The sequence below is a fragment of the Panulirus ornatus genome, chromosome 53, assembly GCF_036320965.1.
Source record: "Panulirus ornatus isolate Po-2019 chromosome 53, ASM3632096v1, whole genome shotgun sequence".
In the NCBI taxonomy this organism is placed as follows: domain Eukaryota; kingdom Metazoa; phylum Arthropoda; class Malacostraca; order Decapoda; family Palinuridae; genus Panulirus; species Panulirus ornatus.
The window spans coordinates 20,357,162-20,383,875 of record NC_092276.1 but is presented as its reverse complement, the minus strand read 5'-3'; the positions used below and the strand labels follow the sequence as shown (position 1 = coordinate 20,383,875).

General features: G+C 40.8%; 1 protein-coding gene across 2 annotated transcripts in view; it reads left to right on the top strand.

Moving 5' to 3' along the window:
• Sgf29 (SAGA-associated factor 29) overlaps positions 1-26,714 on the top strand; it is a 122,413-nt gene that overhangs the window by 80,583 nt on the left and 15,116 nt on the right. For both annotated transcript variants that reach the window (XM_071692690.1, XM_071692689.1), the window contains exons 6-7: positions 9,202-9,360; positions 25,961-26,189. In XM_071692690.1, the coding sequence (XP_071548791.1) occupies positions 9,202-9,360; positions 25,961-26,189 (388 nt within the window). The remainder of the gene's footprint in view (positions 1-9,201; positions 9,361-25,960; positions 26,190-26,714) is intronic.

The window sequence follows — 26,714 nt, the reverse complement described above, 5'->3', positions numbered from 1 at the left end:
AACCATGGAGACATCACACAACCCTGCCGCAAACCTACATTCACTGAGAACCAATCACTTTCCTCTCTTCCTACACGTACACATGCCTTACATCCTCGATAAAAACTTTTCACTGCTTCTAACAACTTTCCTCCCACACCATATATTCTTAATACCTTCCACAGAGCATCTCTATCAACTCTATCATATGCCTTCTCCAGATCCATAAATGCTACATACAAATCCATTTGCTTTTCTAAGTATTTCTCACATACATTCTTCAAAGCAAACACCTGATCCACACATCCTCTACCACTTCTGAAACCACACTGCTCTTCCCCAATCTGATGCTCTGTACATGCCTTCACCCTCTCAATCAATACCCTTCCATATAATTTACCAGGAATACTCAACAAACTTATACCTCTGTAATTTGAGCACTCACTCTTATCCCCTTTGCCTTTGTACAATGGCACTATGCACGCATTCCGCCAATCCTCAGGCACCTCACCATGAGTCATACATACATTAAATAACCTTACCAACCAGTCAACAATACAGTCACCCCCTTTTTTAATAAATTCCACTGCAATACCATCCAAACCTGCTGCCTTGCCGGCTTTCATCTTCCGTAAAGCTTTCACTACCTCTTCTCTGTTTACCAAATCATTTTCCCTAACCCTCTCACTTTGCACACCACCTCGACCAAAACACCCTATATCTGCCACTCTATCATCAAACACATTCACTATTCCTTCAAACATAGCCATTTTTGCTTTCGGATATATATGATCCTTGCTGTGGTTACAAGAATGTTCTTCCGCCCACCAGTGATGCTACTACGTTTGTGAATCAAGAACCATTGCAACACAAACCTCGCCAGGTGGTAGAGTGTCCCGCAGTGTATCGAGACAGACTTCCCCAGAACTTTTGTAAAGGGGAAGTAAATGTTTATAGTTGTGTTACTGGAGTGATAGTTTTCATACATGGTGCTTTGACAAGAAAATAGTGAAATTGGAAAAATGTAGCTTAGACATTGAAGCTTATTGATACAGTGGTTAAATTGATGAGAACTACTATTGACGTTTGTGTAAATAAATTATATATTTCCCTTTTCCATAGCCAGAGGTTGAACCATTATGTGACATTCATTTTTTCATTTCATTTCAAGCTAGAAGTTTCAGTTTTCTAAATTATTCTTACATTTTTCATATGTATATATATGTATATGTGTGTGTGTGTGTATATGTGCGTGTGTATGTATATGTATATATATATGTATATATATATATATATATATATATATATATATTATCCCTGGGGATAGGGGCGAAAGAATACCTCCCACGCATTCCTCGCGTGTCGTAGAAGGCGACTAGAGGGGACGGGAGCAGGGGGCCAGAAATCCTCCATTCCTTGTATTTTTTTTAACTTTCTAAAATGGGAAACAGAAGGAGTCACGCGGGGAGTGCTCATCCTCCTCGAAGGCTCAGACTGGGGTGTCTAAATGTGTGTGGATGTAATCAAGATGTGAAAAAAGGAGAGATAGGTAGTATGTTTGAGGAAAGGAACCTGGATGTTTTGGCTCTGAGTGAAACGAAGCTCAAGGGTAAAGGAGAAGAGTGGTTTGGGAATGTCTTGGGAGTAAAGTCAGGGGTTAGTGAGAGGACAAGAGCAAGGGAAGGAGTAGCAGTACTCCTGAAACAGGAGTTGTGGGAGTATGTGATAGAATGTAAGAAAGTAAATTCTCGATTAATATGGGTAAAACTGAAAGTTGATGGAGAGAGGTGGGTGATTATTGGTGCATATGCACCTGGGCATGAGAAGAAAGATCATGAGAGGCAAGTGTTTTAGGAGCAGCTGAATGAGTGTGTTAGTGCTTTTGATGCACGAGACCGGGTTATAGTGATAGGTGATTTGAATGCAAAGGTGAGTAATGTGGCAGTTGAGGGAATAATTGGTATACATGGGGTGTTCAGTGTTGTAAATGGAAATGGTGAAGAGCTTGTAGATTTATGTGCTGAAAAAGGACTGGTGATTGGGAATACCTGGTTTAAAAAGCGAGATATACATAAGTATACGTATGTAAGTAGGAGAGATGGCCAGAGAGCGTTATTGGATTACGTGTTAATTGACAGGCGCGCGTAATATACTTTTGGATGTTAATGTGCTGAGAGGTGCAACTGGAGGGATGTCTGATCATTATCTTGTGGAGGCTAGGGTGAAGATTTGTATGGGTTTTCAGAAAAGAAGAGTGAATGTTGGGGTGAAGAGGGTGGTGAGAGTAAGTGAGCTTGGGAAGGAGACTTGTGTGAGGAAGTACCAGGAGAGACTGAGTACAGAATGGAAAAAAGTGAGAACAATGGAAGTAAGGGGAGTGGGGGAGGAATGGGATGTATTTAGGGAATCAGTGATGGATTGCGCAAAAGATGCTTGTGGCATGAGAAGAGTGGGAGGTGGGTTGATTAGAAAGGGTAGTGAGTGGTGGGATGAAGAAGTAAGATTATTAGTGAAAGAGAAGAGAGAGGCATTTGGACGATTTTTGCAGGGAAAAAATGCAATTGAGTGGGAGATGTATAAAAGAAAGAGACAGGAGGTCAAGAGAAAGGTGCAAGAGGTGAAAAAGAGGGCAAATGAGAGTTGGGGTGAGAGAGTATCATTAAATTTTAGGGAGAATAAAAAGATGTTCTGGAAGGAGGTAAATAAAGTGCGTAAGACAAGGGAGCAAATGGGAAATTCAGTGAAGGGCGCAAATGGGGAGGTGATAACAAGTAGTGGTGATGTGAGAAGGAGATGGAGTGAGTATTTTGAAGGTTTGTTGAATGTGTTTGATGATAGAGTGGCAGATATAGGGTGTTTTGGTCGAGGTGGTGTGCAAAGTGAGAGGGTTAGGGAAAATGATTTGGTTAACAGAGAAGAGGTAGTAAAAGCTTTGCGGAAGATGAAAGCCAGCAAGGCAGCAGGTTTGGATGGTATTGCAGTGGAATTTATTAAAAAAGGGGGTGACTGTATTATTGACTGGTTGGTAAGGTTATTTGATGTATGTATGACTCATGGTGAGGTGCCTGAGGATTGGCGGAATGCGTGCATAGTGCCATTGTACAAAGGCAAAGCGGATAAGAGTGAGTGCTCAAATTACAGAGGTTTAAGTTTGTTGAGTATTCCTGGTAAAATATATGGGAGGGTATTGATTGAGATGGTGAAGGCATGTACAGAGCATCAGATTGGGGAAGAGCAGTGTGGTTTCAGAAGTGGTAGAGGATGTGTGGATCAGGTGTTTGCTTTGAAGAATGTATGTGAGAAATACTTAGAAAAGCAAATGGATTTGTATGTAGCATTTATGGATCTGGAGAAGGCATATGATAGAGTTGATAGAGATGCTCTGTGGAAGGTATTAAGAATATATGGTGTGGGAGGCAAGTTGTTAGAAGCAGTGAAAAGTTTTTATCGAGGATGTAAGGCATGTGTACGTGTAGGAAGAGAGGAAAGTGATTGGTTCTCAGTGAATGTGGGTTTGCGGCAGGACTGGTGATTGGGAATACCTGGTTTAAAAAGCGAGATATACATAAGTATACGTATGTAAGTAGGAGAGATGGCCAGAGAGTGTTATTGGATTACGTGTTAATTGACAGGCGTGCGAAAGAGAGACTTTTGGATGTTAATGTGCTGAGAGGTGCAACTGGAGGGATGTCTGATCATTATCCTGTGGAGGCTAAGGTGAAGGTTTGTATGGGTTTTCAGAAAAGAAGAGCGAATGTTGGGGTGAAGAGGGTGGTGAGAGTAAGTGAGCTTGGGAAGGAGACTTGTGTGAGGAAGTACCAGGAGAGACTGAGTACAGAATGGAAAAAGGTGAGAACAATGGAAGTAAGGGGAGTGGGGGAGGAATGGGATGTATTTAGGGAATCAGTGATGGATTGCGCAAAAGATGCTTGTGGCATGAGAAGAGTGGGAGGTGGGTTGATTAGAAAGGGTAGTGAGTGGTGGGATGAAGAAGTAAGATTATTAGGGAAAGAGAAGAGAGAGGCATTTGGACGATTTTTGCAGGGAAAAAATGCAATTGAGTGGGAGATGTATAAAAGAAAGAGACAGGAGGTCAAGAGAAAGGTGCAAGAGGTGAAAAAGAGGGCAAATGAGAGTTGGGGTGAGAGAGTATCATTAAATTTTAGGGAGAATAAAAAGATGTTCTGGAAGGAGGTAAATAAAGTGCGTAAGACAAGGGAGCAAATGGGAAATTCAGTGAAGGGCGCAAATGGGGAGGTGATAACAAGTAGTGGTGATGTGAGAAGGAGATGGAGTGAGTATTTTGAAGGTTTGTTGAATGTGTTTGATGATAGAGGGGCAGATATAGGGTGTTTTGGTCGAGGTGGTGTGCAAAGTGAGAGGGTTAGGGAAAATGATTTGGTTAACAGAGAAGAGGTAGTAAAAGCTTTGCGGAAGATGAAAGCCAGCAAGGCAGCAGGTTTGGATGGTATTGCAGTGGAATTTATTAAAAAAGGGGGTGACTGTATTATTGACTGGTTGGTAAGGTTATTTGATGTATGTATGACTCATGGTGAGGTGCCTGAGGATTGGCGGAATGCGTGCATAGTGCCATTGTACAAAGGCAAAGCGGATAAGAGTGAGTGCTCAAATTACAGAGGTTTAAGTTTGTTGAGTATTCCTGGTAAAATATATGGGAGGGTATTGATTGAGATGGTGAAGGCATGTACAGAGCATCAGATTGGGGAAGAGCAGTGTGGTTTCAGAAGTGGTAGAGGATGTGTGGATCAGGTGTTTGCTTTGAAGAATGTATGTGAGAAATACTTAGAAAAGCAAATGGATTTGTATGTAGCATTTATGGATCTGGAGAAGGCATATGATAGAGTTGATAGAGATGCTCTGTGGAAGGTATTAAGAATATATGGTGTGGGAGGCAAGTTGTTAGAAGCAGTGAAAAGTTTTTATCGAGGATGTAAGGCATGTGTACGTGTAGGAAGAGAGGAAAGTGATTGGTTCTCAGTGAATGTGGGTTTGCGGCAGGACTGGTGATTGGGAATACCTGGTTTAAAAAGCGAGATATACATAAGTATACGTATGTAAGTAGGAGAGATGGCCAGAGAGTGTTATTGGATTACGTGTTAATTGACAGGCGTGCGAAAGAGAGACTTTTGGATGTTAATGTGCTGAGAGGTGCAACTGGAGGGATGTCTGATCATTATCCTGTGGAGGCTAAGGTGAAGGTTTGTATGGGTTTTCAGAAAAGAAGAGCGAATGTTGGGGTGAAGAGGGTGGTGAGAGTAAGTGAGCTTGGGAAGGAGACTTGTGTGAGGAAGTACCAGGAGAGACTGAGTACAGAATGGAAAAAGGTGAGAACAATGGAAGTAAGGGGAGTGGGGGAGGAATGGGATGTATTTACAGAATCAGTGATGGATTGCACAAAAGATGCTTGTGGCATGAGAAGAGTGGGAGGTGGGTTGATTAGAAAGGGTAGTGAGTGGTGGGATGAAGAAGTAAGATTATTAGGGAAAGAGAAGAGAGAGGCATTTGGACGATTTTTGCAGGGAAAAAATGCAATTGAGTGGGAGATGTATAAAAGAAAGAGACAGGAGGTCAAGAGAAAGGTGCAAGAGGTGAAAAAGAGGGCAAATGAGAGTTGGGGTGAGAGAGTATCATTAAATTTTAGGGAGAATAAAAAGATGTTCTGGAAGGAGGTAAATAAAGTGCGTAAGACAAGGGAGCAAATGGGAACTTCAGTGAAGGGCGCAAATGGGGAGGTGATAACAAGTAGTGGTGATGTGAGAAGGAGATGGAGTGAGTATTTTGAAGGTTTGTTGAATGTGTTTGATGATAGAGGGGCAGATATAGGGTGTTTTGGTCGAGGTGGTGTGCAAAGTGAGAGGGTTAGGGAAAATGATTTGGTAAACAGAGAAGAGGTAGTAAAAGCTTTGTGGAAGATGAAAGCTGGCAAGGCAGCAGGTTTGGATGGTATTGCAGTGGAATTTATTAAAAAAGGGGGTGACTGTATTGTTGACTGGTTGGTAAGGTTATTTAATGTATGTATGACTCATGGTGAGGTGCCTGAGGATTGGCGGAATGCGTGCATAGTGCCATTGTACAAAGGCAAAGGGGATAAGAATGAGTGCTCAGATTACAGAGGTATAAGTTTGTTGAGTATTCCTGGTAAATTATATGGGAGGGTATTGATTGAGATGGTGAAGGCATGTACAGAGCATCAGATTGGGGAAGAGCAGTGTGGTTTCAGAAGTGGTAGAGGATGTGTGGATCAGGTGTTTGCTTTGAAGAATGTATGTGAGAAATACTTAGAAAAGCAAATGGATTTGTATGTAGCATTTATGGATCTGGAGAAGGCATATGATAGAGTTGATAGAGATGCTCTGTGGAAGGTATTAAGATTATATGGTGTGGGAGGGAAGTTGTTAGAAGCAGTGAAAAGTTTTTATCGAGGATGTAAGGCATGTGTACGTGTAGGAAGAGAGGAAAGTGATTGGTTCTCAGTGAATGTAGGTTTGCGGCAGGGTTGTGTGATGTCTCCATGGTTGTTTAATTTGTTTATGGATGGGGTTGTTAGGGAGGTGAATGCAAGAGTTCTGGAAAGAGGGGCAAGTATGAAGTCTGTTGTGGATTAGAGAGCTTGGGAAGTGAGTCAGTTGTTGTTCGCTGATGATACAGCGCTAGTGGCTGATTCATGTGAGGAACTGCAGAAGCTGGTGACTGAGTTTGGTAAAGTGTGTGAAAGAAGAAAGTTAAGAGTAAATGTGAATAAGAGCAAGGTTATTAGGTACAGTAGGGTTGAGGGTCAAGTCAATTGGGAGGTAAGTTTGAATGGAGAAAAACTGGAGGAAGTAAAGTGTTTTAGATATCTTGGAGTGGATCTGGCAGCGGATAGAACCATGGAAGCGGAAGTGGATCATAGGGTGGGGGAGGGGGCGAAAATCATGGGAGCCTTGAAAAATGTGTGGAAGTCGAGAACATTATCTCGGAAAGCAAAAGTGGGTATGTTTGAAGGAATAGTGGTTCCAACAATGTTGTATGGTTGCGAGGCGTGGGCTATGGATAGAGTTGTGCACAGGAGGGTGGATGTGCTGGAAATGAGATGTTTGAGGACAATGTGTGGTGTGAGGTGGTTTGATCGAGTAAGTAACGTAAGGGTAAGAGAGATGTGTGGAAATAAAAAGAGCGTGGTTGAGAGAGCAGAAGAGGGTGTTTTGAAATGGTTTGGGCACATGGAGAGAATGAGTGAGAAAAGATTGACCAAGAGGATATATGTGTCGGAGGTGGAGGGAACGAGGAGAAGTGGGAGACCAAATTGGAGGTGGAAAGATGGAGTGAAAAAGATTTTGTGTGATCGGGGCCTGAACATGCAGGAGGGTGAAAGGAGGGCAAGGAATAGAGTGAATTTGATCGATGTGGTATACCGGGGTTGACGTGCTGTCAGTGGATTGAATCAGGACATGTGAAGCGTCTGGGTTAAACCATGGAAAGCTGTGTAGGTATGTATATTTGCGTGTGTGGACGTGTATGTATATACATGTGTATGGGGGTGGGTTGGGCCATTTCTTTCGTCTGTTTCCTTGCGCTACCTCGCAAACGCGGGAGACAGCGACAAAGCAAAAAAAAAAAAAATATATGTATATATCTTTCATAATATTTGCCATCTCCCGCATTAGCGAGGTTGCATTAAGAACAGAGGACTGGACCTCTGAGGGAATATTCTCACCTGGCCCCCCCCCCCCCCCCTCTGTCCCTTCCTTTGGAAAATTAAAAAAACTGAGAGGGGAGGATTTCCAGCCCCCCGCTCCCTTCCATTTTAGTCGCCTTCTACGACATGCAGGGAATACGTGGGAAGTATTCTTTCTCCCTTATCCCCAGGGATATATATATATATGCCTCCAAGACCAGTTTCTTTCCATTTCTCTTTTGAAAATTCCTCACAACCTTCCTCTCACCTTTGACAGATCTGTAAATCCACCATTCTTACCTTAGTGAACATACAGTAAACCTTCGATTTAATGGACCCTGATATAAGATTTCAGATTTGATGGACTGGACAATTAATACTACAGTACTTTGATTAATGATAATCTTTAAAGACTTTTGAAAAATTAAAAAATCTCAAATGCCACACCATTTCATATCGCACTTGTTTTTGGTAGCATGAAACAGACTGAATAAAGACTACTCTACTACTACCACTATGGTCACATCAAAATATTCTTCAACTACAGTCAAAAAAGATGGTATGTATTACATATTCTTTATCATAATTCAATGATTTTATATTCATACAGTAATGTGTATTGTATTACTCTATATTGTATATTGTATTAAAAAAAAAGGCCCATAGGTTACATTTGATTTAGGAAACTTTCAGCATTGATGGACACCCCTTCCTCCTATTAGTCCTTTAAATCAAGGGTTCACTGTACTTGGTATTACCGTAACATGAACACTATCTTGTAGACCTCTCTTTACAGACAATAGCTAAGTCTGCCTCTAAGAAACTGGGAGTTCTGTTGAGAAGTTTATATTTCTCTTCTTCCAAACATTTATTTTGTTTATACAGGGGATTGATACGCCCTTGATGGAGACTGTTCTCTCATCTGGAATCTGATCTCCATCTTATCAGTTCTAGCCTAACTTCAAAACTTGCCCCTTTGCCATGTGCTGCAGGGTTGGTTTACTTTCCCTCTTCTATGGGTATTACTTTGGTTTTCGCTCTCAAGAGCTGGCTGCTTATGTTCCCCTAACCATTAGCTCGACCATGCAGTACTCAGCAAGCTAGTATGTCACATGATTACCATATGGCCATTTTCAACTCATGGTAGGCTGTTTTGATAACTGTTTATTTCCCTATACCTCTCAGCTTTATAACTCTTTACCCTGGCACTTTTGAAAAGACAGATTTTGCACTTCTTTCAATATTTGTAGATACTTTTCTTGTTTATTTTTCCCTTTCATTAGCCTCTTAATATGTTGATTTAGGTCCAGTCTTGATATGCACTATTGTCTGTGACTAGAGCCTCCAAAAAAGGAGAGGGGAATAAAGAAGTTTCTGATTCCCAGTGATCCCTGAGATTTTTTCGAGGCTTACTGGACACCATTCTGGTGAGAAACAGTTTTTCATAGTTAAAAACTTATATTTCTTGCCATGTATTATTAATAGTATATGTCACTCTCTTTAATTGGATACATATTTTTTACTTTTGTATTTTACTATTGCAGGCTAAAAATTCAGGAAACAAAGAAACCATTCGACGTGGTGCTCTGATGAAAATGTTGTTGAATTGTGCTCAAACACTGCCACTTTGGATTGGTAACCCTGGGGAAAAACCACCTCCATTATGTGGGGCTATTCCTCCTGAACCAAATTATGTTGCTAAGGTATGTACTTTTCATATAATTTACTGAAATTCATTATCCACAAAAGACATCATCTGTCACCCATATATTTTCAAAGGCAATACACAACTAAGGTCTATTGTGTGTACAAGCATAAGGCACTTCCAGGGTGAAATCATCATGCATCTAGTTGCTGAGACTAGTGTTTCTAATGGTGTGAACAAAAGCAACCTACCTCAGTTAGCTTCTGGCTGTCTTAAAGGAATGATGTTCTTCATTTACTTTTTTTGACTGCCACTTCATTTTGGGAAAATCTCTTTTGGGCACTGTATATCTTCCACCTTTGCTTCAAGATGGTTGGCTCATGGCTCTGTAAGGAGAAGGCCTGGATTCTTACCTGGAAGCAAGAGAATGTGTGCACATGTGAGATTTCTAGGCTCACTGGATGCTCAAAATGCACAATCAGGTGGCTATTTCCTGCATCACCTCATCAGTGCCTTGTCCCATTCAGATCAACACCCTATGGACCCAAAACATGGACCTAGAATAATTCAAGAACCTTGCCAATTCCATGCCCAGATGGGTGAGCAGATGGCGGTCAAGGCTTAAAGAGAGTTAACGAAGTACAGAAATGTAGGTGTGACGTCGTCTTTGAAAAAGTATGGGGGGGCTTTTTCTTTTTTGTAAACAATGTAATTATGCTTGTGACCAAGAAAAAAATATAGTTTATCTGCTTATCTGTATATCTATGGCCAATATTTTGTCATTTACTATTCAATAGGATGACTTATGGATTTTTCTCCAGGCATCTATGTCCTTGCTCAGTTTGAAATTGTTTGAGGTAGATCCTTTCAAAGTAAGTGATGGAAAAATTAAATTGGACTGTAGATGGGGTAAGGTGTGAGATTACCTAGGATACAGGACAAGGTGCAATCAAATGGCTTGGAAGTGTTTGGCAGAGTGAAAAATTGGCTCTCTGCATGATGATTGGATGAGACACGCTGACCATGCAAAATGGAACATAGTGTTGTAACCCTCTGTCATGCCCCAGCCTACAGTGCCAATGAAACACTTGACATTCTCAGCCAACTTTTGTAGCTTAAAGAGTCACTTACAGAGGTGTCACCTCCAAACTTGTCAAGCTGTATATGGGATCTTCCAGGGAGCAGTTCTTTTGCCAATCCTCTTCAATCTCTTTTTATATGACTTTCCCCTATCCCCTGCAAACTACAGTGTGCTAGTCCTTTTCAGTTGCAGATGACCTCACAAATACATCACAGCACCTGGCCTTACACACCTTGACATTGCATTATGCTTAGGGAGCCAATGGATGAAAATAAAGATAAACTATATTATGCTTGGGGAGCCAATGGATGAAAATAAAAAACTATTCACTAGTTTTATTTATATATACTTTTAATAGGTGATTAGCTTTTCTTTCCTCATTATACATTCTTGAATGCATGAAGGCACCAATTCTGCTAAGTTCTTGAGAAGCTGTGGGTCCAAATTGTGCCACTCGTCTTGAATGGCCACCTCAAGCTTAGGGACACTGCTAGTATCCTTCCTTGAAAGTTAGCTACACAATTTCTCTATCAGATTAGTATCTGGGCTGTTTCCAGACCAGTCATTGATGAAGTCAATTCCACAGTCACTAAGCCAGTGCTTCACAGATTTGCCATATGGCAAAGAGCATCATCCTGCATGAACACGTCCACAAGGCACTTATGATTACAGCCTGGTAGAGAGCCTATCCGTAGCTCGAGGTAGTTGCGCTGATTCATGGTTTGATTTCTGGGCAGTATGACAAGGTCACCAGTTCCATAATAAGAAAACTATCCACAAACCATGAGAGAATCTGGTTGTTTAACAGTACAGAAAGTATGCTTGGGATCGAGAGGATCACTCCCGGCGTGCTGATAAACGTGCTAACTTGGTTCCTAGTCACAGAATGTTTGGCTTCATCCCTTCATAGCATATGCTTCTACGCGACCCTAAAGTGCATCTGCATAAGGGTGAGGAGGGGCTTCTTTTGGGCTTGATGACAGCTGAAGTGCAGGTTGTCATAGATGCATTGATGAATGGTTTTTACTGACACTTGACCGATCATTCTTGGGTTTTTTCTTTTAATTCCTGTGCTGACAAACGTGGATTAGCTTCTAGCTGATGTTTCAGGATGTTTGTGTGCGTGGTGAAGTCTTCCAAGCCTTCCCGGGTCTTCCTTTGTCTACTGATGTTGCCTTACCTTTGCTGTTGTGAAATCTTAATATCCATACCTGCACTGATCGAACACTAGCACATACAATCCGTGATAATTCCCACACTGGCCTCTGTGCCTTGTATAGACAAATAATTGAAGATATTCGCTCTTTTGTCAAATCCTTTCACTTCCCCACTGTGGCTAGAGAGCATGAAAACCTTTGGCAGTAGGGTATCAGAATGGAACAAGCGTGAGTAGACCATCAACAATTATCATCTTCTTACTAATGATAAATGGCAACCTGCGGTTGTTTCCCTGGGTATGCTCGTAGCTCTGCTCCTCTCATTGTTGCCTGATGCTGGTTAACCAGAGAAACTTCAGTGCTCTGGCTGCAAGGAATAGTGAGCTGGAATTGGTCAAAGGATCATGCATTGGTCCTCTCATGCATAACGCAATGTTGAGGTGTGTACATCACACAGAATACTGACTTTTATAAAACAGAATGTTTGCATCCATTAGAAGTTCTTCATTGCCCTCTTGACTCTTGATAGACATGAATCCAATCTGCAACCACACACAGCTCTAATAATGGTCCACTTAACAAAATGCCAGTCATACACAACTTCACTTATTGCACACACACACTACTCACCCCCACATCACAAACATCAACACAAAAGCCATAAACAAACAAAACTAAATTCCCCCAGGACACTTACTGGCTCTAGTTTTGAACAAGTTAAAGAATCCCTTAACATCCTTTAAAAAGAGTTTATCTGCTTCACATGGTCATCCACAGCTTCAAAAGCATCATAACAAAACTACAAATTGCACAGAACAGAGCATTAAGAATAACTCCTCAACTTCCATCTTTCCTTTGACTGTTCTGTTATTCCACCTCTTAACTCAATGAACATACTTCATTTAACAGTAACATCCACTCTTTCTTGGAAACCACCCATTACAGGAATAGCTAAGTCTGCCTCTAAGAAACTGGGATTTCCTGTTTAGATGTCAGAACTTCTCTTCTGACATTTGCTCTGTATATGCAAGGGGTTATTTTCTCCTTGTTTGGAGTACTGCTTACTTGACAGAGTTGAGTTGAAAGCGACCCTACTTATAAACTATCATGGCTAACTTCCAGACTTGACCCCCTTGCCCCAATCCACAATGCTGGTTCATTTTCCCTCTTTTATAGGTATTATTTTGTTTTCTGCTTCTGAAAGCTGGCTAGACCATGCAATACTTGGCAAGCTGCTGCTTCATATGATTATTGTATGGCCATCGGCAACTCAAGGGTGGGCTGTTTTGATACCAGCTTCTTTCCCTATACTTCGAAGATCTGGAACTCTCTATCTTCTCATGTTTTTCCCAATAACGATGACCTGGCACACTTCAAAAGACAGGTCTTTTACTTTCTCCAAAATTTGTACACTTTCCCTTGTCTTTTATTTTTCTGTTTCATAATTCTCTCTATATTTCAATTAAGGCCCAGCCTCGATGTGGACTTTTGTCCGTAACTGGAGCCATAAAAGAAAAAAATCACTGGTGGCATTGCAGCTACCAACACTGAGCACTTGTACTGTTAAACATAAATCTTTCAAATACAGTTTTACCTTGATATGTATGTAACCCAATTCTTTGCAGCAGCTCTGGCCCCTTTTCACCCAAACCATATATAACATGTCACAAGTCCCTTTTCAGAAATATAAAGTTTAGCCTTGCCTTACAAGCAACCAGTATTCTTAGATCCTCCCAATCCTACAAACAACACACTGACAGAACAAAACATATTCTTGCTATAATGACCTGACAGAGAAGCTATAAACAACCTACCCCAACCTTGTCATAAACTCTCCTTCACCAGACATACATCCATTTGAAACTTCACAACTCAGACTTGCCCTAGTAATGCTTTCTCATATGCACTTTGAATACCACTCATCTCTCCATTATTACAAATACTGATTTAACATATTACAAGATTCCTTGTACCCATGAAGCACCTTCCACATTAAAGACACTGAACTCATACTTTTAAGTTATGCTCTCTCCACAAAAGGCAAACACATATCAACTCACCTCTGGACCTCTGGTCCTGATGAAAGTTGTTGGCTTCATAAGTGCTCTGGACTGTGCTGGATTAACCTATTTGCATCATTTGCAAAGAGCAAGTGCTATGGTCCTGGGTTATGGAGGTACAACACCCATAATTAAGGAAAAAGAAATAGCATATTTCAGCAAGAGTTAGAAATTCAGAATCATTTATAAATAAAAGAGATATATATTTGGTTCTTGTATACTTCTAACATTTTTAGAAAAGAGAATAAAACTACCATTCATATTAATTGTTGAAAATCTGAATGACAGAAAAAATCCTCAAAAAATGGTGTAGGCCTCACAGGTGCTTAACCCATAAACAGTGGCTGTCTTCAGAAATGATGCTCATCCAGCTCACAAAAGAATATCTAATATAGAATCTTTTTTCCTATACAGAATATCTCTGTATCATATATTATTGAAGAAAATATCCAAAAAAATGGGATACTTTCCTCTATGTTGGTGTTTTAAGGTGTTAAGTTGACAGGAGAAGGCTGGTAGCACAGATACTGCTTCTTTTTGTAAGTATACCATTTTTTTCTTTAATTTTGTACATATGCACATCCCATATCTTCTGTTTTTGACACTGCCTTGCTGAAGTGGGAAAGGCAAGTTGTCATAAAAGTATTTTTATATGTTATACTCATTATTGACTTATGCACATATCATTTACACTCAGTGCATTATTTGCATGAATGAATGAATAAATTGACATTATGTTCATCAAAAATATACACTCTACAAGAGTGCTGGCATATACATGTGACTTCCTATCAGGATGACACAATTCCACTGGTGTTTCTAATGGTATGAGGCCAGCAATTCATCTCAGTTTGCCTTATGCTGTCTCCTGGCTCCCACATCATTTTGGGAATTTTTCTTCAGGGTTTTGTATTTCTTCCACATGTGCCTCAAGATGGTTGGCTCTAACCTTTTGAAGGAAACTGTTGGAATTCTTGTCTGAAAGCAAGAAAATGTGGGTACATGTGAGATTTCTAGACACACTGGATGCTCAGAATGCATGATCAGGCAGCTACTTCCTGCAACACCTTATCAGTGCCTCACCCCATTCTGGAGATCAGTGGTCTCACAAGAGAATTATAAAGTGTGAGAATTGTTTCTGGTGTCTTGTAATCTATGTTCCTGGCTAGGAAACCTAACATGTGGTTGCCTTCTTTTACTTATTGCTTGACATTGTTTAGTGTATTTCAGATGGTTGCTAATGACAAATCCAAGGTCCTTTTCTTCATTTACTTTAGTTAGAGAGTTTCCAAAGAGTTTGTAATCGTAACATATATCGTGTCTCCAAAGTACATAACTTTACCCTTGTCTACATTAAACTTCATTTGCCATCTGTCAGACCACTGTGCTCATAAGTTAAGATCTCTTTGAATCATTTTGCATTCCTACATGTTTACAGCTCTACCTCCTAGTTTAGTATCATCAGCAAATTTAGAAATGAGACAGTTCTAGTTCATTAATGTATATTATGAAAAGAATTGGGCCCAGGGCTAACACCTGTGGCACACCACTCATTATGTCTAGCCAATCTGAGGCTTTGCCATTTAATACTCCATGCTGCTTTCCTCCGGTAAGCCAGTCTCTGATCCATGTACAAAGTCCTTCACCGATTCCATATGCTTTGAGTTTATGTAAAACTCTTGTGAGTTACTTTATTGAAAGCCTTTTGGAAATCGAAATATACAATATCAGACAGTAATTTTTCATCCCATTTCTGGTAAATAACATTAAAATTTTTTAGATTCGTTGGGCAGGATCTTCTATTGCAGAAACGATGTTGCTTATTTGATATAATTTTGTGTTCTAGAAACATGACAATTTCATCATATTGTTTCCATCATATTACCTAACTTTGAACAAGGCTAATTGGGTGGTAGTTCAAGGCACACTTTTTGTTTCCTTTTCATATATGTGTGGAAATAAAAAGAGCGTGGTTGAGAGAGCAGAGGAGGGTGTTTTGAGGTGGTTTGGGCACATGGAGAGAATGAGTGAGGAAAGATTGACCAAGAGGATATATGTGTCGGAGGTGGAGGGAACGAGAAGTGGGAGACCAGATTGGGGGTGGAAAGATGGAGTGAAAAAGATTTTGTGTGATCGGGGCCTGAACATGCAGGAGGGTGAAAGGAGGGCAAGGAATAGAGTGAATTGGATCGATGTGGTATACCGGGGTTGACGTGCTGTCAGTAGATTGAATCAGGGCATGTGAAGCGTCTGGGGTAAACCATGGAAAGCTGTGTAGGTATGTATATTTGCGTGTGTGGACGTATGTATATGCATGTGTATGGGGGTGGGTTGGACCATTTCTTTCGTCTGTTTCCTTGCGCTACCTCGCAAACGCGGGAGACAGCGGAAAAAAAAAAAAAGTAATATTTGCTAGTTTCCAGTCAGTTGGCACCTGACCATCCGATAGAGATTTGTTGAATATTTTTATTATAGGGTATATCAGTAGTCTATTGACCTCCTTTAAAAAATCTTGGAGTAAAATTACCTGGGCTGTTAGATTTCTTAGGATTCCATTGGTCCAAGTATTTAAGTACTTTAGAGCTTTTTATTTCTCTAACCTTCAACTCCCCTTCATCAGATCCTTGAAACTTTTCATTGGTTATGGTATTTGAGATGTTTTTTCAATTGTGAATATGGAGTTAAAAGAATGATTTAGTATGGTAGCCATTTCCTTGTTGTCAGTAGTTAGTGTGTCATGTTTGTTTATGGTCTAATTCCTTTTATTACCGTCTTCCTTTGTCTTATATGTTTGAAGAATTCCTTAGGATTATTCTTAACTATCAAGAAAATTGGTGCATATGCACCTGGGCATGAGAAGAAAGATCATGAGAGGCAAGTGTTTTGGGAACAGCTGAATGAGTGTGTTAGTGGTTGTGATGCACGAGACCAGGTTATAGTGATGGGTGATTTGAATGCAAAGGTGAGTAATGTGGCAGTTGAGGGAATAATTGGTATACATGGGGTGTTCAGTGTTGTAAATGGAAATGGTGAAGAGCTTGTAGATTTATGTGCTGAAAAAGGACTGGGGATTGGGAATACCTGGTTTAAAAAGTGAGATATACATAAGTATACATATGTAAGTAGGAGAGATGGCCAGAGAACGTTATTGGATTACGTGGTAATTGATAGGCGTGCGAAAGAGAGACTTTTGGATGTAAATGTGCTGAGAGGTGCAACTGGAGGGATGTCTGAGCATTATCTTGTGGAGGCGAAGGTGAAGATCTGTAGAGGTTTTCAGAAAAGAAGAGAGAATGTTGCGGTGAAGAGAGTGGTGAGAGTAAGTGAGCTTGGGAAGGAGACTTGTGTGAGGAAGTATCAGGAGAGACTGAGTTCAGAATGGAAAAAGGTGATAACAAAGGAGGTAAGGGGAGTGGGGGAGGAATGGGATGTATTTAGGGAAGCAGTGATGGCTTGCGCAAAGGATGCTTGTGGCATGAGAAGCGTGGGAGGTGGGCAAATTAGAAAGGGTAGTGAGTGGTGGGATGAAAAAGTAGGGTTATTAGTGAAAGAGAAGTGAGAGGCATTCGGACGATTATTGCTGGGAAATAATGCAAATGAGTGGGAGATGTATAAAAGAAAAAAGCAGGAGGTCAATAGAAAGATGCAAGAGGTGAAAAAGAGGGCAAGTGAGAGTTGGGGTGAGAGAGTATCATTAAATTTTAGGGAGAATAAGAAGATGTTCTGGAAGGAGGTAAATAAAGTGCGTAAGACAAGGGAACAAATGGGAACTTCAGTGAAGGGGGCTAATGGGGATGTGATAACAAGTAGTGGTGATGTGAGGAGATGGAGTGAGTATTTTGAAGGTTTGCTGAATGTGTTTGATGATAGAGTGGCAGATATAGGGTGTTTTGGTCGAGGTGGTGTGCAAAGTGAGAGGGTTAGGGAAAATGATTCGGTACACAGAGAAGAGGTAGTAAAAGCTTTGCGGAAGATGAAAGCTGGCAAGGCAGCGGGTTTGGATGGTATTGCAGTGGAATTTATGAAAAAGGGGGTGACTGTATTGTTGACTGGTTGGTAAGGTTATTTAATGTATGTATGATTCATGGTGAGGTGCCTGAGGATTGGCGAAATGCTTGCATAGTGCCATTGTACAAAGGCAAAGGGGACAAAGGTGAGTGCTCAAATTACAGAGGTATAAGTTTGTTGAGTATTCCTGGTAAATTATATGGAAGGGTATTGATTGAGAGGGTGAAGGCATGTACAGAGCATCAGACTGGGGAAGAGCAGTGTGGTTTCAGAAGTGGTAGAGGATGTGTGGATCAGGTGTTCGCTTTGAAGAATGTATGTGAGAAATACTTAGAAAAGCAAATGGATTTGTATGTAGCATTTATGGATCTGGAGAAGGCATATGATAGAGTTGATAGAGATGCTCTGTGGAAGGTATTAAGAATATATGGTGTGGGAGGCAAGTTGTTAGAAGCAGTGAAAAGTTTTTATCAAGGATGTAAGGCATGTGTACGTGTAGGAAGAGAGGAAAATGATTGGTTCTCAGTGAATGTAGGTTTGTGGCAGGGGTGTCTGATGTCTCCATGGTTGTTTAATTTGTTTATGGATGGGGTTGTTAGGGAGGTGAATGCAAGAGTTTTGGAAAGAGGGACAAGTTTGCAGTCTGTTGTGGATGAGAGAGCTTGGGAAGTGAGTCAGTTGTTGTTCGCTGATGATACAGTGCTGGTGGCTGATTGATATGAGAAACTGCAGAAGCTGGTGACTGAGTTTGGAAAAGTGTGTGAAAGATGGAGGCTGAGAGTAAATGTGAATAAGGGCAAGATTATTAGGTACAGTAGGGTCGAGGGTCAAGTCAATTGGGAGGTAAGTTTGAATGGAGAAAAACTGGAGGAAGTGAAGTGTTTTAGATATCTGGGAGTGGATCTGGCAGCGGATGGAACCATGGAAGCGGAAGTAAATCATAGGGTGGGGGAGGGGACGAAAATTCTGGGAGCCTTGAAGAATGTGTGGAAGTCGAGAGCATTATCTCGGAAAGCAAAAATGGGTATGTTTGAAGGAATAGTGGTTCCAACAATGTTGTATGGTTGCAAGGCATGGGCTGTGGATAGAGTTGTGCGCAGGAGGGTGGATGTGCTGGAAATGAGATGTTTGAGGACAGTATGTGGTGTGAGGTGGTTTGATCGAGTAAGTAATGTAAGGGTAAGAGAGATGTGTGGTAATAAAAAGAGTGTGGTTGAGAGAGCAGAAGAGGGTGTTTTGAAATGGTTTAGTCATATGGAGAGAATGAGTGAGGAAAGATTGACAAAGAGGATATATGTGTCAGAGATGGAAGGAACGAGGAGAAGTGGGAGAGTAAATTGGAGGTGGAAAGATGGAGTGAAAAAGATTTTGAGTGATCGGGGCCTGAACATGCAGGAGGGTGAAAGGCGTGCAAGGAATAGAGTGAATTGGAGCAATGTGGTATACCGGGGTCGACATGCTGTCAATGGATTGAACCAGGGCATGTGAAGCATCTGGGGTAAACCATGGAAAGTTCTGTGGGGCCTGGATGTGGAAAGGGAGCTGTGGTTTCGGGCATTATTACATGACAGCTAGAGACTGAGTGTGAACGAATGTGGCCTTTCTTGTCTTTTCCCAGCACTACCTCACACACGAGGGGGGGGTTTGTTATTTCATGTGTGGCGGGGTGTTGATGGGAATGAGTAAAGGCAGACAGTATGAATTATGTACATGTGTATATATGTATATGTCTGTGTGTGTATATATATGTATACGTTGAGATGTATAGGTATGTATATTTTGCGTGTGTGGACATATATTTATGTACATGTGTATGTGGGTGGGTTGGGCCATTCTTTCGTCTGTTTCCTTGCGCTACCTTGCTAACGCGGGAGACAGCAACAAAGCAAATGATCAAGAAAACTCTTTTTTATTCCTCGCATTTACTCTGTCATATGACCTCACACTCTCTTTGGATTTTGATTAATTCTTGGTTGACTTTCATCTGTTCACTTTGATATGAATTTGTTTTTTTCTTTTGGTGAATTAGTCCTTCTTTTCTCCTATTCAGCCATGATGATTTTAAAATGTTGCAAGTTCTCTTGGTAATTCATGGAATTTATTTATTTTCAATCTTGAATGGTGTGTTTTTAGAATTATTTCACATTTCTTTGACTGTGTAAACATCAAGAAGTTTTGTCCAATTGGTACAGCGAATTTTGTGTCTAATGTTTTCAATATTTGCTTGTCTGTAATCTGGGATCAAGAGTTTGTTGTCATTATTTCATAATTTGAATTTTTCTCTAATCTAATCAAAATGTGATTGCTCTTTGACAAACTCTCACTATTTTGCAAGAGTTGATTAAGTTTGTGTCACGGATAAGGACAAGAGCAAGAATGTTTTTACCTCTAGTTTTCTTAATTAATTGCCTTAGAAAAGTGTCTTCAGTCAGTTGCATTAGTCTCGTTCCCTCTCGGTCACCTGTCAACATTTTCCATTTATGTTTGGACTGTTGAAGTCTCTTACTATTATAACCTCTTTACTGTTTACTATAGTTGTCATCTTTTTACTTAGGAGGTCTGTAAATAACACCGAGACGTAGCTTACTTTTGAACTTGTCGGTATGTCAACATAAAGAGTCATAAGTGTGTGTGTTTACTTTGCTTATCTTAATAGCACTTAGATTGATATCAAGGTAGATCAGAACTCCATTGCCTACCCTGTACAAGTGATCCTTCGTAACTAGTTTGTATCCTGGCATTGCTAACTCAGCTATTACGTGTTTATTCTCATAGTTTACCCATGTTTCTGAGATTGCAATAATGCTCAGTTTTTCTGTACCTGTATGGGATATAAATTCATGATCATAATGATGCTCCAGGCATTTGTGTATGTTAAACTTATTTTCTTTGGAGTTGATTTCTGGACTGAATTTGCCTTTTTTTTTACTATTGGTATTCATGTTTGTATCATCACTGTTAATGTTTGCATGTGCAGCAGTGGGAGAGAGACGGTTCTCCATCTGTTTTGGGTTCGCTGCCTTACTCTTTCCCTCCCTTCACTGGACCCTACCAGCCATGTTCCTAAAAGTTAACTGAGAGTTGATCTGTAGGTGTGCTATCCTGTTACTTATACTGCCTGAGTTTTTCCCAACTGATCCTACTTGACCTATCTTTGCTAATTCCTTTGCCTGTGAGGTTATTCCCTGAGGATCCCTACCGCCAAGATCCCATCCGTCCTTTACTGCTACCATTATAGTGGTTAAACTGGACACCTTGTTCGTCATATTCCCTTCACACTGATTCCTCTTGCACTGACCCACCCCCAACAGCTACCCCCTCACCCTTCCCCACTCTCCTAGTTCCTTCATTAGCTTGACCGTGATTTGCTCTCATGAGTAGTTTATCAAATAAAAGGCCTAATATTCTCATCCAATACTCTGCCAAGGTGGGCTTTCCCTATTCCATTCAAGTGAAGACCATCCCTAGTGTTCAGAGACCTATCACGACTGAAATGGTCTCACAGGTCAATACTAAACACAGTATCCTCCTCCCAACAGAGAGCTTTGATTCCTCTGTTTATCCCCAGCATTCTGTTGAGGGTACAGGAATCAAAGTCATACCTTGGGAGCAGTCCCGATATTATAAGCTTTGTGTGACTTTCTTTGAACAAATATTATGGATTTTGTTTTGAAACCAGAGGTAGTTGAAGTTATTTGTAAGTGCTTGAATTGCAACTAGGCCCTAGTGATTTATGTGAAAGTTTGATATGTTGCCAGGACTTGTTGAAGGAGAGTTCTTTTAGGGTTTGAGTGTGCTGCATGTATCAGTGGGAGTGAAAGGTGAGAGAAATTTTTTGTGGGTGGATTTCAGTAGGTTTTTCCTGCCTTTCCTGTTTAGGTGTGTCATTGGTTTGTGGACGACTTTTGAGAAGTGTGTCATGAGAATTTTTGAATGTTCTTTGGAAGAAGGGATGTCATTGGACAGGGTCATTAGTGGCTCATAGGTAAGGACTGGGTTGATACTAGAGGTGTGGATTTTCTTGAATGAGTTCGAAAGTTGTTGTTGTGGTTTTTGTAGTGCCTTTTCTTTAGGATGGAGTACTAGTTTGCAGGGAGGTAGTGCAAATGACTGGGAGATGTATAAAGGAAAGAGGCAAGAGGTCAAGAGAAAGGTGCAAGAGGTGAAAAAGAGGGCAAATGAGAGTTGGGGGTGAGAGAGTATCATTAAATTTTAGGGAGAATAAAAAGATGTTTTGGAAGGAGGTGAATAAAGTGCGTAAGACTAGAGAACAAATGGGAACATCAGTGAAAGGGGCAAATAGGGAGGTAATAACACGTAGTGTGAAATGAGAGGGAGATGCAGTGCCTGAGGATTGGTGGAATGCATGCATAGTGCTATTGTACAAAGGCAAAGGGGATAAAGGTGAGTGTTCAAATTACTGAGGTATAAGTTTGTTGAGTACTCCTGGGAAATTATATGGGAGGGTATTGATTGAGAGGGTCAAGGGATGTACAGAGCATCAGATTGGGGGAAGAGCAGTGTGGTTTCAGAGTGGTAGAGGATGTGTGGATCAGGTGTTTGCTTTGAAGAATGTATGTGAGAAATACTTAGAAAAACAGATGAATTCGTATGTAGCATTTATGGATTTGGAGAAGGCATATGATACGAGTTGTTAGAGATGCTCTGTGGAAGGAATTAAGAGTATATGGTGTGGGAGGTAAGTTGCTAGAAGCAGTGAAAAGTTTTTATCGAGGATGTAGGGCATGGGTATGAGTAGGAAGAGAGGAAAGTGATTGGTTCCCAGTGAATGTCGGTTTGTGGCTGGGGTGAAAGATGTCTCCATGGTTGTTTAATTTGTTTATGGATGGGGTTGTTAGGGAGGTAAATGCAAGAGTTTAGGAGAGAGGGGCAAGTATGCAGTCTGTTGTGGATGAGAGGGCTTGTGAAGTGAGTCAGTTGTTGTTCGCTGATGATACAACACTGGTGGCTGATTCAGGTGAGAAACTGCAGAAGCTGGTGACTGAGTTTGGAAAAGTGTGTGAAAGATGGAGGCTGAGAGTAAATGTGAATAAGAGCAAGGTTATTAGGTTCAGTAGGGTTGAGGGACAAGTAAATTGGGAGGTAAGTTTGAATAGAGAAAAACTGGAGGAAGTGAAGTGTTTTAGATATCTGGGAGTGGATTTGGCAGCAGATGGAACAATGGAAGTGAGTCATAGGGTGGGGGAGGGGGCGAAGGTTCTGGGAGCTTTGAAGAATGTATGGAAGGTGAGAATGTTATCTCGGAGAGCAAAAATGGGTATGTTTGAAGGAATATTAGTTCCAACAATGTTATACGGGTGTGAGGCATGAGCTATTGATAGAGTTGTGCGGAGGAGGGTGGATGTGTTGGAAATGAGATGTTTGAAGACAGTATGTGGTGTGAGGTGGTTTGATCAAGTAAGTAATGAAAAGGTAAGAGAGATGTGGGGAAATAAAAAGAGTGTGGTTGAGAGAGCAGAAGAGGGTGTAGTGAAATGGGTTGGTCACATGGAGAGAATGAGTGAGAAAAGATTGACAAAGAGAACATATGTGTCAGAGTTTGGGGGGAATGAGAAGTAGAAGACCAAATTGGAGGTGGAAGGATGGAGTGAAAAAGATTTTGAATGATCGGGGCCTGCAAGGAATAGAGTGAATTGGAACGATGTGGTATACAGGGGCCGATGTGCTGTCAGTGGATTGAAGCAGGGCATGTGAAGCGTCTAGGGTAAACCATGGAAAGTTTTGTGGGGCGTGGATCTGGAAAGGGAGCTGCTTTCGGTGCATTACACATGACACCTAGAGACTAAATGTGTACATATGTGGCCATTGTTGTCTTTTCCTAGTGCTACCTCATGCGCACGCATGGGGAGAGGGTGCGCGTGCAAGGATTAGAGTGAATTGGAACGATGTGGTATACCGGGGTCGACGTGCTGTCAGTGGATTGAACCAGGGCACGTGAAGCATCTGGGATAAACCATGGAAAGTTCTATGGGGCCTGGATGTGGAAAAGGAGCTATGGTTTCGCTGCATTATTACATGACAGCTAGAGACTGAGTGTGAACGAATGTGGCCTTTGTTGTCTTTTCCTAGCGCTACCTCGCGCACATAAGGGGGAGAAGGGGTTTTTATTTCATGTGTGGTGGGGTGGCAATGGGAATGAATAAAGGCAGACAGTATGAATTATGTACATGTGCATATATGTATATGTCTGTGTGTGTATATATATATGTATACGTTGAGATGTATAGGTATGTATATTTACATGTGTGGACGTGTATGTATATACATGTGTATGTGGGTGGGTTGGGCCATTCTTTCATCCGTTTCCTTGTGCTACCTCGCTAACGCAGGAGACAGCGACAAAGCAATATAAATAAATGAATATTTATACATCTGTATGTGGGTGGGATGGGCCATTCTTTCATCTGTTTCCTTGCACTACCTTGCTAACGCAGGAGACAGCAACAGATTATAGTAAAAAAATGAATAATGATACTAGTTTGCTGTTTGCTTTCAGTAATTCTCTAGCTGTCATGTGTAATGCATCAAAACCACAGCTCCCTGTCCACAGCCAGGCCCCACAGACCTTTCCATGGTTTACCCTGGTCACATCACATGCCCTGGTTCAATCCATTGACAGCACGTTGACCCCTGTATACCATAGTTCACTCTATTCCATGTAAGCCTTTCATCCTCATGTATGTTCAGGCCCCTATCACTCAAAATCTTTTTTGCTCCATCCTTCTACCTTCAATTTGTTCTGCTTATCCTTGTGCCCTCCACCTCTGACACATATATCCTCTTTGTCAACTTTTCCTCATTCATTTGCTCTTTATGTCCAGACCATTTCAACACACTTCTGCTTTCTCATCCACACTCTTTTTTGTTCCACAAACTCTCTTACCCTTTCATTGTTTATTCAATCAAACCACCTCACACCACATATAGTCCTTAAACATTTTATTTCCACCACATCCACCCTTCTCTGCACAACCACATTTAAGGCCCATGCCTTGCAATCATGCAGTATTGTTGGAGCTACCATTCCTTCAAATATACCCATTTTTGCTTTTGGACATAGCATTCTGGCTTTCCACACATTCTTCATTGCTCCCAAAACCTTTGCTTCCTTCCCACCCTATGACTTACTTCTGCTTCCTGGTTCCATTCACTGCCAAGTCCACCCCCAAGTATGTAAAACACTTTACTTCCTCCAATTTTTCTTCATTCAAACTTACATCCCTAATAAATTGTCCATCATCCCTGTTGAACCTGATAACCCTGCTTTTACTCGCATTCATTCTCAACTTTCATCTTTTACACTCTCTTTTAACTCAGTTACCAACTTCTAAATTATCTCACTTAAACTAGCCACCAGCGCTGTGTCATTGGCAAACAACATTATATTAGTGTTTATGAGGTGGCCATGATTAGGGTATTCAGTTGCCCATGTCATCTCAGATAACATAAAAAACAAAATCTGCATTTCTGGATTCTGCTTAATTGTGGCTTCACTCCAAGTGAAAAGCCACTTTTGGTAGGGCTATATCATCGTTTGTTGAAAAAAGTGAGTTCAAGCTCGTAGGATAACTTTTCTCATGTAAAGGAGTCCATCATTTACCCGTTTCTGGAAAAGTAGTGTGGCCTGAAAAAGGGATCTTAGAGTAAGACCATCACCATTTTGAAGAAAGGGATTCATTGGCAGTAAAATTAATTGATAATCACTTCACATATTCAAAATAATTGTATTGTATCATATGTGATGGCTAGAGAATAGATAGGAGTGAATGGGACCTTTTCTTCATCTGTTCTTGGTGCTACCTTGCTAATGCATGAAATGGCAAAGAACTGTGAAGGAAAGAAAAAAAACTTCAGGTATCCAAACTGGTTCCTTCATATGAAATCTCATTCTCTTATTAACAACCTAAACTACATTTAACATAGAGTCTCCCAATATTGTCCATACTAGATCCCGTATATGTATTCTCACTCTCATCCCAGCTATCTTTTTTAGATACCCCTTTATCCTCATTATCAGTTCCCTCGTATGTTTTTTAGTTTAATTTCTTCTAAGCTTTTTTTCTTGCATTCATATTATTTTTCTAATATCTTTTTTCACTCATACTGTTTTAATGTCATGTACATCAGCTCCCAAATTCCTTTTTTGCTCATACTCTTTCAGACTCCCTTATATAATGACTGTATACTTCCAGTTCTCATTTGTACTAGCAATGTTACACACTCTTACTCCCTCAGTCTGTTGTTCAACCTAATTTACAGATTATGTATTGGTTTTGAAATTTGTATTGAACATTTGTATTCTTCTCTTTCATACTAATCAAATAAATCAAGGTAAATGACATGGTGGCCTGCCTTGTAAGAGGAAGTGAGGGAGAAGACAACTGGATCCTAGCTGAGGTGGTTAGCTACAACACCACTACAAACAAGTATGAGGTAGATGATATTGATGAAGAGCAGAAGGAACGCCACACACTGAGCCGTCGCCGAGTCTATCCTCTTCCACTGATGAGAGCCAACCCTGAAGTTAATCCTGAAGCTTTGTATCCTAAAGGTTCCATTGGTAAGCCATTGAGTACTTTTTGAATGATAGAAGATATGTAAAATTACCATTGTGTGTCATATTAAACTTTTTCCATGAATTACACAAAATAAGCTCCTTGTATCTTAGCTTTCCATGACCTTTGTCATAATTTAGGTCCTTCAATGAAACAAAGGTCCAAAGTGCAAAGTGATGACCAAACGGCCCTCAGATAATTGACCTTTGGTATCACTCAGTTATGAACAAAGAATATAAGTAAATACTTGTTGTGAATAAGAGCAAGGTAATTATTAGGTACAGTAGGGTTGAGGGTCAAGTCAATTTGGAGGTAAGTTTGAATGGAGAAAAACTGGAGGAAGTAAAGTGTTTTAGATATCTGGGAGTGGATCTGGCAGTGGATGGAACCATGGAAGCGGAAGTGGATCATAGGGTGGGGGAGGGGGCGAAAATTCTGGGAGCCTTGAAGAATGTGTGGAAGTCGAGAACATTATCTCGGAAAGCAAAAATGGGTATGTTTGAAGGAATAGTGGTTCCAACAATGTTGTA